Source organism: Protopterus annectens, chromosome 8.part0 (genome assembly GCF_019279795.1).
Source record: "Protopterus annectens isolate FY-2018-M chromosome 8.part0, PAN1.0, whole genome shotgun sequence".
Taxonomy (NCBI): domain Eukaryota; kingdom Metazoa; phylum Chordata; order Ceratodontiformes; family Protopteridae; genus Protopterus; species Protopterus annectens.
This window is the reverse complement of record NC_056741.1, coordinates 1,628,532,794-1,628,546,632: the sequence shown is the minus strand read 5'-3', so window position 1 is coordinate 1,628,546,632 and position 13,839 is coordinate 1,628,532,794. Positions and strand designations below refer to the sequence as shown.

Below are 13,839 nucleotides of genomic sequence, written 5' to 3'. Positions count from 1 at the left end.
TAATTTGATTAGGGAGTTCCAGCCAACCCAGTTGCTTCAGATTTTGGCAGTGGTGGGTTCTGAAAGTAAAACTCAGCCACAGCAGCAGCCCTGTTGCACAGCTCAGTACAGCCAGGCCGTTAGTGTTAAAGTCACATCTACCATAGAGAGTTTGGAGACCGAAATTTTCAAATGTTGCAGTAGGCAAGAAAAATGGAATTATTATGCAACTCCCTATCTAGAAGATAACATTTAGGGAGTGGGTTTGCCAATGATGGTTAAGGTCTTCACCTCATAGACACAAGGTACAGAATTTGGATCTGACTACAGGTTATTTGCTAGGCTTAAAATGCCCCTTCAGGGCAGTTAGCCTAGTATTCACCTATGAACCTATATATGTGTATCCTGAGGAACACTTAAGAAATACAGAACAATCCATCGCTGATTGATCCAGTGAACCTGATTCTACCAAGAACTGAGGTGGCTGTGCCTTAATATATTGTATCTGGTTACATTTTATGAATTAAGTGAAGTATTTATTGTTGTGTTGCTTTGATTTTACCTTACTAAACACAGATGGATATATATACAAAAGAAAATTGTAATATTAGGTTTCAGTCCAGGTGATTAAAGAGTTGCTCAGGCTTAACTTAAAGAAAGTTTTGTTAACTGAGGAAAGGAAAAGAAACTGCTGAAAGTCTTCCCTTTCTGATGATTTACACAAAGTTTGGCAAATCAGCTGTCATGTGCATTTGTTTCTTGTAAAGCTGTTTACCTCTGCTGTGTAATATATATATTTTTTATCAGTTTAGAGATGACAGAAAGAAGCAAAGAAGACAGGACAGTGAATAGCTGGCAGCAGGCTTCTGATACATCGCCACTCCGGAGGGCTCGTAATGATTCCCCCAGTGCATCACCACCTAGGAGAGTATACCATGATTCTTCAGATACTTCTCCCAAGCAGGAGCACCGTGAATTACAAGATCACTTGCCTTCCAAGAAGGAACATAATAAATTGCCTTCTGAGAGAGCATATCAAGAATCTGTAAACCTCTTGCTGCCTATGAAGGCACATCATGATTCAGTGAACATCTCATCTCCCAGGAGGGAGCATCAAGACTCTTCAGATCCCTCATCTCCTTGGAAGGAGCATAATGAATCCATAGATGCCTCTCCTCCCAGGAAGGAGTTTCACAACTCAGAGGATGCATCTCCTCCTAGGAATGATCCTCACAGCTCAGAGGGACCCTTGCCTCCTAGGAAAGAGTGGCACAGCTCGGAGGACACCACAACTTCCAGAAGTGAGAATCATAAATCAGAGGATACCTCACCACCCAGAAAGCAGCATCGTGACTCACCAGTGTCCATTACTTCCAGTGGAGAGCATCACTACTCACTGGACCTCTCATCTTTAAAAAACGAGTGCCCCAACTCACTGGATCCCTTGACTTCCAGTACAGAGCATCAAAACTTACTGGAACTATCATCTCCCATGAGAGAGTGTCATGACTCATCCGATTCCTTGCCTCCTGGGAGGAAGCAAAGTGACAAACCAAGCCCTTCACCTCCGAGGAGGGAACATTACAATTCAGCATATTCCTCACCTCTCAGGAATGAATTTCATGGCTCACTGGACCACTCACCTCAGAGTAGGGAACATCATACCTCACCAGACACTTCTTCACCCAGGAGGAACAGTAATGATTTGCCTGACCCTTCATCTTCCATGAGGGTGAATTACAACTCAGCGGAGGTCTCGCCTTCCAGGCGGGAGCATCATGACTTGGTTGAATCCTTGTCTCCCAGGAATGAGCGTCCTGTCCCTGTGCACTCCTCACCTTCCAGAAAGGCACATTATAACTCACCAGACCCCTCATCTCCTAGGAAGGCTCATCATGACTCACCTGACTCCTCATCTCCCAGGAAGGAGCATCAAGGCTTACCAGACCCCTCTTCTCCCAGGAAGGAGTATCAAGCGCCATCTGATCCCATACATCCGAAAGTGGAGCATCATGACTTACCAAGCCCTTCTTCTCCCAGGAGGGGACAACATGACTCGCCTGATCCCTTGCCTCCCAGGAGGGGGCGACATGGCTCATCAGATTCTTCACTTCCCAAAAGGGGACAACCCAACTCACTGGACTCCTCACCTTCCATGCGAGGACTACAAGTTTTTCCATCTCACCCACTTCCCGGAAGGGGGCGTCAAGACTCACTGGACCCATCACCTCCCAGGAGGGGGAGATATGACTCACTGGATCCTTCATCTCCCAGAAGTGGGAGACATGATTCACTGGACCCATCACTTCCCTGGAGGGGGAGACGTGACTCGCTGGACTCCTCGCCTCCCAGGAGGGGACAGCACAACTCACAAGACCCATCACCTCCCAGGAGGGGACGTCATGACTCTCCAGACTCCTTGCCTCCTGGGAAGGTGCAGAATGACTCACTAGACTCCTCACTTTCCAGGAAAGGGCGGCACGATTCACTGGACTCTCTTCCTCCCATGAGTGGGCAACATGACTCATCATACTCTTCGCCTCCCCATAGTGGGTGTCATGACTCACCAGACTCCTCACCTCCCAGGAGGGGGCGACATGACTCTTCTGACTCCTCATCTCCCAGGAAGGGGCGACACATCTCACCAGATTCCTCACCTCCCAGGAGGGGGCGACATGTCTCACCGGATTCCTCACCACCCAGGAGGGGACGGCATGACTCTTCTGAATCCTCGCTTTCCAAGAGGAGGCGACGTGACTCTTCTGATTTGTCACCTCCCAGAAGACAGCACCGCCCAGACCATTTATCCAGCAAAAAAAATGGTGACTCAAAAGATCATTCACATTCAAGTAGAAGTATGCAACAGCCACAGCAGGTAAAGTCTTCACAGCAACCAGGGAAGAGGAGGCGACATGAATCCTGTAGTCCATCTCCTCCCCAGCGAAAGCATCATGATTCTTTTGAACTTTCTTCACAGAGAAACGACAGATGCAGTAAACAAGGTTTGTCTTCCAGTAGAAGACCATATCAGCTGAAGAACAGCAGTAAGTTGCAAGGTGTTAATTTTTCATGTTTGAATGGATGAGTAGAAATACAGTTCATGGTTTCCTTGTTTAGTTTCATAAGTATCTGTGCAGTCCATATAAAACACTGTTTAATGATGTAGTATAGCCATACATTGCCACTTTATTCTTAATGACATATTTTATTATGCCGCATAATAATGTGTATGAAAATGGTACTACTGGAACTTGGTTTGTTGGAGTATACCTTACAGCATTTCCTATATTTCACTTATGGCTTTTAACAGTTTAATTCATGCGGTGCATCTGCTTACACCAATAGCATACTCAGTATAATTAGATCAATATAGAAATGAGTGTTGTACAGCTCAGCATCACACTGCAGAATTAATCAGTGGAGGGTATCAGGAGTAGGGTTGGCAGGAAGTGAAATTTCAAGACACTATAAAATGTGTTGTAACCAGTTTTTCTCACCAAGATTATTATTTAACATAACGCAAGTCAATTTAACTGTATAGGAGCATCAGTCTTGCATTTTGATTTATAAAAATAAAATTAGTATCTTGATTTTAAAATGGGAATAGGAGAATATGTTAGATTTGGTTAGCTGCTTGCAGTATTCTAGTTTATCTAATATATATGAAAACTTAGAGGATTCTTGTTTTAAGATGTTATCTGGTACTCTGGGCTCAGTATTTGTGTACCGTATGATCTGAAATACTTAAAATGCTTTACAAAGATTAAATTAACACACCAAAGAGTTCCCAAGGCAGAAAAAAAGTTGTATAAAGTAAAAACTGAATGAAATGATCTAAAAGGGAAGGTAATTCCTTTAATTATAATCCATTCAGTTAGAGCTTCCATCTTTTAGAGACTTCATCTGACTGAAGTAAAACTAAACAAAAGATAACTTAAAATACTGAGCTAATTATGTGACACTCCTATCACATAATTTAAGCATTTCTTTTTAAGTGAAATTTTAAAATTCTCATAGTATTCCATTGGCTGAAAAACTGAACTACTGTTTCTATTATTTGGCTACACTGAAGTCATTACTGGATTTTTTTTTAAACACTGCCATTTCTGGCTTTGTCTGCTAGTTTCTCTGATCATCTGATGTCATTGTGGCAACACACTCTTCATTGGTTAGTCATGTTTTTTAAACACCTTTATTAAATTATTACTTATGACATAAACATACATTATAGAAGAGAAAACAATTTTAATATGTTTCCATTTAAATACAGTCTACATTACATACATTCCTTTGTTGCTATTCTTAGTCCAGCATTACATCAATTGCTGAATTCCAGCCTTTCCTTAAACCTCACTCTTCATCCTCCCCCCTCTTCCTCCTGAATATTATTGTGCATGTATTGTTCCTACAAATTCCATTTACTTCTATGTAATTTGCTCCTTAACTATTGTAACTATCCTGTTTCATTCTATTTCTTTTACAATATTTAATATCTCAAATACAGTTAGTGCAGACTTTGATTTCCATTTTCTAGTAATTGCATATTGGCAGCCAACAGAAATAAACTTAATAAGGCCTTACTATGTGTAGGCAATTCATATTCTGTATTTCTGCTCAAAAGAATCAATTCCTTAGTTATTTTGCTGATCTACAATTTCTAATGGCATACTCTGTAGGGAATTTTTAAAATCTTAAAAAATGTGCATGACATCACTCGCTCCAAAATGATAATGATCCACAATAATTTTTAATAAATCACACAGAGTAGCAGAATCCAAAGTGAAAAAACTTGTTTAACACCCAAATACCAATATGGCATTTTCATTCAAGAAAATCAGACTTCTGCAGAACATAATATCCTTACCTCAAAACCACAGTCTTAAATATTCTTAACAATCAAATATAATTGGGTAATTAAAGACTGCATAAAAATTACTTAGAACTCATTGTAACTGCTATGTGACAAGCATTTAAATGAATTATTAGTAAATCTATTAAGAAGTTTTGTCTAAATTTAATTAACAATAATATAAAATGTAATGAAGAATCATTTAAAAATCACTTTAAAACTCATTATGAGAACAAATTTAATCGAGCATTTAAATAAATCTTAGAAATATATCAGTTAATTTAGCCTAAAATTTGTGATAAAATATGCTGATTAAGTAAAAAAAAATGTATCGAAAGTACAACAAATTTGTACACAAGATGCTGTTGAATACAGATATACATATTAAAATATACTGAACTACCAATTACAACTTGTCTGCCCTTAACTTCAAAATGGCTACTACTGAAGTGTATTCATCAATGCCAGGGTATGTAGTCGCATTCAGTTTCAACTGTGGGTACAACTCCATATATTTTAGGTCTCTTTCCTAACTGCAACCCCTGAAGTCAATATCCGCAATATTTAAGGTTTCAAATTTAAAACCAACGCAACTTGTGCACTTTAGTGTATGTTTGTATAAGACATTGTTGGTGTTAAGTGTTTAATATCATAGTTATGCTCATAGAATCGCTTATTCATCTTCCTCTAGTTTTATCAATAAGCTGCACATGATAAGCACTTTTGCTATATGTACTACCCACCGTGTTAAACAATTTCCATTCTTTAAAATAATGGGTATGTCATTGTTAAAACCTACAAATATTTTACTTCCAGCCAACATGTCTTTACAGTATTTAAATCTACCACATTTACTTGTGCCTTTAGTGCTATTCAGATTGTTACCAGGTCCTACCTTCTTCCTTTCTAACTGGCCCTTAATGAAATGATTAATGTATTTATGAAATTTTTATTTGAATCCCACTACCTTTTTAAAATTTACCCACCAATATAGTTTGGATAGCATTAACTGTTTAGATACTATTGTTTCTACAAGCGAAAAAATATTTGAATCAAGAATCTACCAGGTCATACCTTCTTCCTTTCTAACTGGCTCGTAATGCTTTTTCCAGTTTTGTACACAAACTGTGGCTTACTGCCCATTATAGAAAACAAGTCAGCACTGTGATGGCAAATACATTCCAGTTCCATATCACACTATCTTTGATGACCCTTAGTTTATCGGAGTATTTTAAGAATCAAGGCGCTATTATAACTAGCTTTCTTCAGTTTCTTGATTATCGTGTTGTCAGGGCAAATACACAGAAGAGGTTTGTAACTAAGACCCCATTCATTAAAAACTTCAACCTTTATCTACTACTATAACTCTAGAATAACCTCTGGCATAAAACATATCACACTACTTTTCCATTTCAAAAAAAGAGTACTTTTTTGGTGGAAGTCATTCTCGCCACTCTAATTAATTAGCCTTTAACAGTACCTTTCTTGCAAGACAACAGGTGACAATTAATGTGGGTGTTCTATTGAATCTTGATTCAAATATCTTTTCGCTTGTAGAAACAGTAGTGTCTAAATAGTTAATGCTATCCAAACTATACTGGTGGGTAAATTTTAAAATGTAGTGGCTGCAGATAAAAATTCCATTAATACATTAATCGTTTCATTAAGAGCCAGTTAGAAAGGAAAAAGGTAGGACCTGGTAACCATCTGAACAGCACTAAAGGCACAAGTAGATGTGGTAGATGTGATTATTGTACAGGCATGTTGGTTGGAAATAAAATATTTGTACGTTTTAACAATGAGACACCTGTTATTTTACAGAATGGGAATTGTTTAACACAGTGGGTTGTATGTATAGCAAAGTGCTCATCATATGTAGCATTTTATATTAGGAAAACTGAGAGGAAGTTGAATAAGCAAATATATGAGCATAAATAGGGTAATAAACACCTTAACACCAACAATGCCTTATACAAACACACACTAAAGTGCACAAGCTGTGTTGGTTTTAAATTTGGTATTTTAGATACTGTGGAGTTTGACTTCACGGGTGGTAGCTAAGAAACAGACCTTAACTATAAAGAGTTATATTGGCATTTGAAATTGAATGTAACTGCGTACCGTGGCATTAATGAATACACTTTAGAGTACCTATTTTGAAGTTAAGGGCAGCCAAGTTGTAATTGGTAGTTCAGTATATTGTAATATGTTTATTTGTGTTTAGCAGCATCTTGTGTACATATTTGTTGTATTTTCAATGCACATTTTTTATTTAAGCAGAATATAATCACAAATTTTAGGCTAAATTAATAAGATATATTTCTTAGGTTGATTTAAATGCGCAGTTAAATATATTCTCACAATGTGTTTTAAAGTGATTCTTCATTACATTTTATATTGTTAATTAAATTTAGGTAAGACATCTTAATAGGTTTGCTAATAATTTATTTAAATGCTTGTAATGTAGTAGTTAGAATTAATTTTAAGTATTTTTTTATGCAATGTTTATTTAATCACCCAATTATATTTAATTAATTGTTAAGCATATTTAAGACAGTGTTTTTTGAGGTAAGGATATTATTTTCTGAAGAAGTCTGATTTTTTTGGTGGGGGGATGAAAGCACCATATTGGTATTTGGGTGTTAAACAAGTTTGTTTCTTTGGGTTCTGCTATCCTGTGTGGTTTATTTAAATTATTGTGGATAGTTAGCATTTTGGAGCCATTGTTGTTGTTGTGCACATTTTTGGGCTTTTATTTGTTGGTGTGGTGTGCAGTACTGCTGTTTGCCTTGGTTTACTTTGTGAATTTTTTAGGTCTTCCAACTCATTACACTCCCAAAACATGTTTCCAGTTAGAGCTTTCTTCTCTATCACACCTCCAACATTTGCTATCTACTTGAGGAAAAAGTCTTTGAAGTCTCCTTGGGGTATAAAATACTTACACAAACACTTCCAAGCAAAGATCCCAAACTTCTGGACTTGGTTGCATGCTTGAGGCCATACATATGTCTTCCCATTGCTTTCTTGTAAATTGCTTTTCTAGTCTTTTCCCAATTTTTCTTACCTCCATTGAATGATTCTTATTGTTATCATGTGGTACTTTATATGCCCTACTAATTATTCCTTTTTTAACAGCTGCTTTTGTTTTAGATTCAACTAAAAACTCTACCAGAGCAGGTCTTTCACACAAAATTCCGCTATCCCTTTCTCTTTGCGTGTACTTTGAGATCAAACCCTGGTTGGGAAGGCAGTCTCTAGCCTGCAATCCAAATGTCTTCTTGGCCTCATCCTACTCTTTTACCTTTCATATTTGAGTTATTTGCTCCCAATATCTTGGTTACTTTGCCAAACTTCTCCAGTAAATTCCAGTCCACTCTTGCCTATTTTCTGTACCCTTTACTATCCCTGTTGGCAGGATCTCTTTTTCCATTCTTGTATTGGCCTAATTCTTAGAATATTTTTTGCTACTTTATGAATATAATATTCTGCATAGTTGTTATTCTCCCTAAGGATCTGAATCCAAAATCCCACTCTTGTCTCTATTTCTTTAACTTCCCCCTTGCTTCATCATCATCCCTTTCCAGTTTGAATTATAATCTTCTGCTTGTGTTATGTATATGAGACTTAAATGTGTAGCTGTAAAATATCCCTTCAAGTCAGGTAAACCTAAATCACCTTGCTCTAGTTGAAGGATCAACTTATCCCACTTAACTTTACCATCATTCCCTCTCAGTATAATTTCTTCAGTTCTTTATTAATTATCGTTCACAACTTCTACTCTGGTTGATAAAAGTACAACTGACCCATGTACAAGACTAAAGGGACTAATTACATTTTCACTGCTTGTATCATATTGTCCATATCCATAAGTAAGACTTTGTAGTTTCTCAATGTTTATATTATCTTTTTAGTCCCCTCCCACATATCCTTAGTTGCCTTAACAGAAGCATTTTTTTAATCCATACTCCTAAATACGTCACCATGTCATGCCCCCATAAATGTGGGTATTGCTGAACCAATATGTATGCGTGTGCCTAAATAATTTATGGCTCTAGCCTTTATTTTGTCTTCCTTAGTTTCATATCCTCAAAAGACTGCAAACTGTCACAAAATGTTCAATAACACTGATGTCCTTTTCTTGCTTTTTTAGGTACAAAATAATATATGCAGATAAAACCAACTTTTCTTGATTACCATACCAATTATATCCTTGTCTTTATTTCTGAGTCCCTTATTTTCTTTGCCAGTGGCTCTAAATACAAATCAGATAAAGGGGAAAATGACACCCCTGCCTGGTTTCTCTGTTTAAATACAGCTTATCTTTTAATTCTTGCTTCCAGTCCTTCTTATGTCCTTCTAATTTACTGTATTTATTTCATAGGAAATGCAAATGTTTCCAATGCCCTACCCATAAAATCCCAGCTTACTCTGTCAAATGCTTTCTCTGCATCAAGACCTACCAACAACAGAGGTATTTTCTTACATTCTGGTTTCCTGTGAGTTGTTTTGTTCTGTTTGTTTGTCTTTCGGCTTTTTCCTGGTAAGGGGTCGCCAAAGTGGAACTCAGGTCCGCTAATGATTGGCAGTAGATTTTTACGAAACGCCAAGGTGCCAGCTCGACACCCAACCTTCAACTAAGGCACGCCCATTTACGCACGCATGTCTTTCGAACACTACCCAACTGCGGGGAGGACATGCAGACTCCACACAAAAGGCACTCCCAAGCTACACCGAGAATCGAACGGGAGAACCTCTTGCTGTGAGGTAACAACGCTACTGCTGTACAATGTTGTCATATGTTTGCCTCCCCTCCACAAAACCACACTGATCTGTATCTGTCAATTTTGGTAACTGCTTTGACATTAATTTAGCTAGTATAGACTTAAACACTTTATAATCATGTTTTAAAATTGAAATTGGTGTATATGAAGCTGGGTCTGAAGGGCCATTTTAAGTAACACAGCCACCACAGCTTTCTTCCAAGGTGTTGGTGCTGCCCCTCCTTTTAAAATACTGTTAAACAAAATCATGCAGATCTTTATCATTTTCTTTCCTCCTAATTTCCAAACTTCTACAGGAATACTGTGTGATGTCCTTCAGTGTTACTGTTGCAGTATTCCTTACATAAGTGATCTGCCAAGTGTAGCCCAAAGTCCGGCCAGTATACCATAGCCTTTAGTATTTACAGGCACCATACGTCATGTGTATGTTCCCTGCACAAGGCATAGGGCATAAAGGTGACATATGGTTGCATACACATCAGAACTACTTTGTCACCAGACCAGACACCCTCATTGAACATTGGTCTGAATGCCTTTCTTCTGTGCTGGTTACCGAGCTGTTTTTCAGATAAGTGCCGTGCTGGGGTTTTTCCTTATCTTTCTCTTTTATTTTTAGTGTTCTTGGATGTTCTTCATCTCACATTGCTGCAGTCCTTACACTTGGGTAGTCCGCTGTCCTCGGTCGGCCCGAATATCAAAGTATAAGGCTGACGTCGGTCAAGGCGCATTTGACTGACATCAGGACGTCAGGGTACAAATGCGCATGACCGACGTCATATCCTCAGTCTTTTTTGCCGCATGGTCCGATGCAGAAGCAGCATTGCAAGTGCCGGTTGGCATTCTGAAATTTTTCGATTTCGGAGTTTCAGACCGAGTCAAAGTTGGCTAAGTACCCCGTTGGGGAATATTTTAGTTTTTTCTTGCCTCAGTGGTTTACCGGATGTCAGAAAAAGTGAATAATTGTATTTCTTGTGGGAAACAGATACCGCATAGAGACTATCATACTTTGTGTATTCCTTGTTTAGGGCCTGAGCACGACGTTGTTGGGTGTCGCTCTTGTGCTAGATTCAATAAGCGCACTATAAAGAGAAGGTTAGATTGTGCCAGGTTAGTCTTCGGGAAGCGGTGCAATTATACAATGCCGTCGGATGCTCCGACACCCGCTTCTTCGAAGAAGCGCAAGGACAAAGCAGTTAAGCCTAGGCTAGAAGAACCGTCCGTACCGGACGCCGGTTCTTTAGAGGTGTCGGTGGAGCCGGTGGTTCCACCGGAGGTTTCTTTGGGATCCCAGGGAGAGACTTTGTTATTGCAAGATGTGGCCTCTCAGGAGGCAGGTCAGGCTGATGGGGCTTCTCAAGTTACTATACTCCCCTCCCTTCCTAGGGTGGTTAGGCCCTCTCCATCTGTTTCCAAGGCTTCTCCCAGAGGCAGGCCAGGTTTAGCTTCAGTTGGCGTCACCCCTAGTTCTTCAGGAACTGTGCCCAAGAAGCATATGCTTAAAATGGCAGAAGATTTGATTACTTTGATTAGGGGTTCTTTGCCCCCTCCTGATAAGAGACCTAGGGTGGAGCCTGAGCTAGGGAGTTTTGAGCAGGCTTCGGATGTTTCAGAGTCTTGACTGAAGACTTGCAGGAGTATTCCCCTTATTCTGATTTTGATGTGGATGATTCTACTCCTTCTGCTTCTCCCCCTGAGGATTTTTCTTTTTCAGAAACTCTTCATTCCATGAGGGAGCATTTTAAGTGGGAAGGTCAGGACTTCTCTGATTCCAGGAAAAGGCTTAGGGAATTTTTCTTTTTACCCCAGCATAGGCCTTTGGCTATACCTCCTGTTTTGGATGTGGTGGAAGATGTTTTTACAGAGGCTTCTCTTAATCCTGATTCTTTGCCTCCTGCTCCTGTTAAACCGGATAGGTATTACAGGGTGCCTGAAGCTCATAAGTATCTTTTTAAGAGTCCTAGGGCAGACCCAGAAAGTGTTAGTCAGGGGCCTAAAGGTCTTAAGGCTTCTGTTGTCAAGAATCCGGTTCCTACAGATAAAGAGGCCAGGGCCTTGGATAGATGGGGAAAGAAAGTTTATACTTCTTCCACTCTAGCTATGAGGGCTTTGAATTGCCAGTTTCACATGTTGAAATACCAAAACTATCTCCTTTCACAATTGAAGTCTAAGGTTGATGCTCTGGCGGAAGGTATTGATTGTAAAGAGTTACAAGATTTAGTACATGTTTCTGAACAGGTGGGTAAGCATTCTTTGCAATGTGGTTTTGATGCTGTACAGGCCTCGTCTAGGGTGGCTGCCACTGGGTCAGTTCTTCGCAGGCACGCCTGGCTGAGGGATCAGAATTTATCTGACCATGTTAAAACAAGGATTTTAGATGCTCCTTTACAATCTGATGTGTTGTTTGGTTCTCCTGTTGAGGCAGTTTTAAAGAAAATGGAAGACAAGGCTAAGTCTATGCAGACTGTTAAAGATTTTTTGCAGGTTCAGCCTCCAAAGTTTAGTAGAAATTGGCCTACTAAGGGGTGGACGTATCCGTCTTATGATTCCCAGTCTAGGGGTAGATCTAGACGTGGTAGGGGCAGAGCTCAGGGCTCTTTCAGGCCTAGAACAGGGAGTTCTCCTGCACAGTCTTCGGGTGAGGGCAGGGGTCAGTCCTTTCGTAAACAGACCCAATGACCTACCTTTTCAGCTGCCAGAGCCTTCTCGTCTGGTAGCTCCTTTGGGAGGAAGGTTGGCACTTTTCAAAGAAAATTGGAGTTTAATTACCCAAGACAGATGGGTATTGGATATCATACACCACGGTTACAGGTTTTATTTCCATACCTTGCCTCCTTTCAAAGGCATGCCAGACGTTCCTCCTCAACAAAGAATAGAGGCTCACAAGCAAATTTCTCTGTTACTCCAAATAGGGGCCATACAGCCGGTCCCTATGCCAGAAGTGGGCCTAGGATTTTATTCTCGCCTGTTCCTAGTACCAAAGAAAGGGAACACGTGGAGACCAATTTTGGACTTATCTATCCTCAACACTTATCTGGACATTCCCAAGTTCAAAATGTTGACGTTACAGCAGCTTTTACCTCTGCTGGGCAAAGATCATTGGATGGTAACCTTGGATCTCAAGGAGGCTTATCTTCATGTTCCTATCAGACTGAGTTGCAGGAAGTATCTGCGTTTTCGAGCTGGGACTTCTCATTATCAGTTCTCTGCATTGCCCTTTGGCTTATCTACTGCGCCCAGAGTGTTCACGAAAGTTCTGGCTCCAGTGATAGCTTTCCTCAGGTTAAAAGGAATACAGATCTATCCTTATTTGGACGATTGCCTGATTCTGGCTCAAGGAAGGGACGAGCTTCTTCATCATTTGGATTATGTGATAGCAGTGCTAAGATGCCTGGGGTATTCTGTGAACGAAATAAAGTCCAGTCTAGTACCCTCTCAGGACATGTGCTTTCTGGGTGTGAGACTGAATACAGCATCCCAGATGGCCTTTTTGACCCCGGACAAACAAAAGAATCTTTCCCTTTACTTTCATCAGTTGTCTCTTCAGTCCAGGCTGACTGCAAGGACAGTCCTTCAAGCCTTGGGGTTCATGGCATCTTGTATTCTGGTGCTTCCCAATGCCAAACTGCATATGAGGAAGCTACAATGGTATCTCGAAAATGTATGGACACAGCACTGCCAGGATTTGGACACTGTCATTCAAATAATACCTTGCATTCAAAAGGAATTGTTGTGGTGGGCTCAGGAATGTCACCTAAACAAGGGACTCTCTGTGACCCGGCCAGAGGCGAGTCAGATTCTAACGACAGATGCCTCAGACAAAGCTTGGGGAGCTCATCTGAATGGAAAGTGGATACAAGACAAGTGGCCTGCCAGACTACAACATCTACATATCAACTTGAAAGAGATGTTAGCAGTCCAGTTTGCATTAATAGCTTTCAAGGATTTACTTCTTCCAGGGCAGGTGTTGATTCTAACAGACAACACAACTGTCATGTGGTACATCAACAAGCAAGGCGGAACACATTCTTATCCTCTGTGCAGGCAAGCAATGATTTTGTGGGAGACTGCTCTCAGTTTACAGCTAAATCTTCAGGCAAGGTTTCTGCCGGGAGCACAGAACTCCTTAGCAGATGTGTTGAGCAGACAAATTATGGATCCCCACGAGTGGAAATTGGATCCTCATGTATTTCAGAAATTGACAGTGTCATGGGGAACTCCAGACATAGATCT

At 40.1% G+C, this 13,839-nt stretch overlaps 1 protein-coding gene across 1 annotated transcript in view; it reads left to right on the top strand.

Annotated features, from left to right (window-relative positions):
• The window catches only part of LOC122809565 (BUD13 homolog), a 506,706-nt gene that overhangs the window by 199,562 nt on the left and 293,305 nt on the right, over window positions 1-13,839 (top strand). Inside the window, exon 5 of the mRNA XM_044081156.1 lies at window positions 787-3,023. Within this exon, the coding sequence (XP_043937091.1) occupies window positions 787-3,023 (2,237 nt within the window). The remainder of the gene's footprint in view (window positions 1-786; window positions 3,024-13,839) is intronic.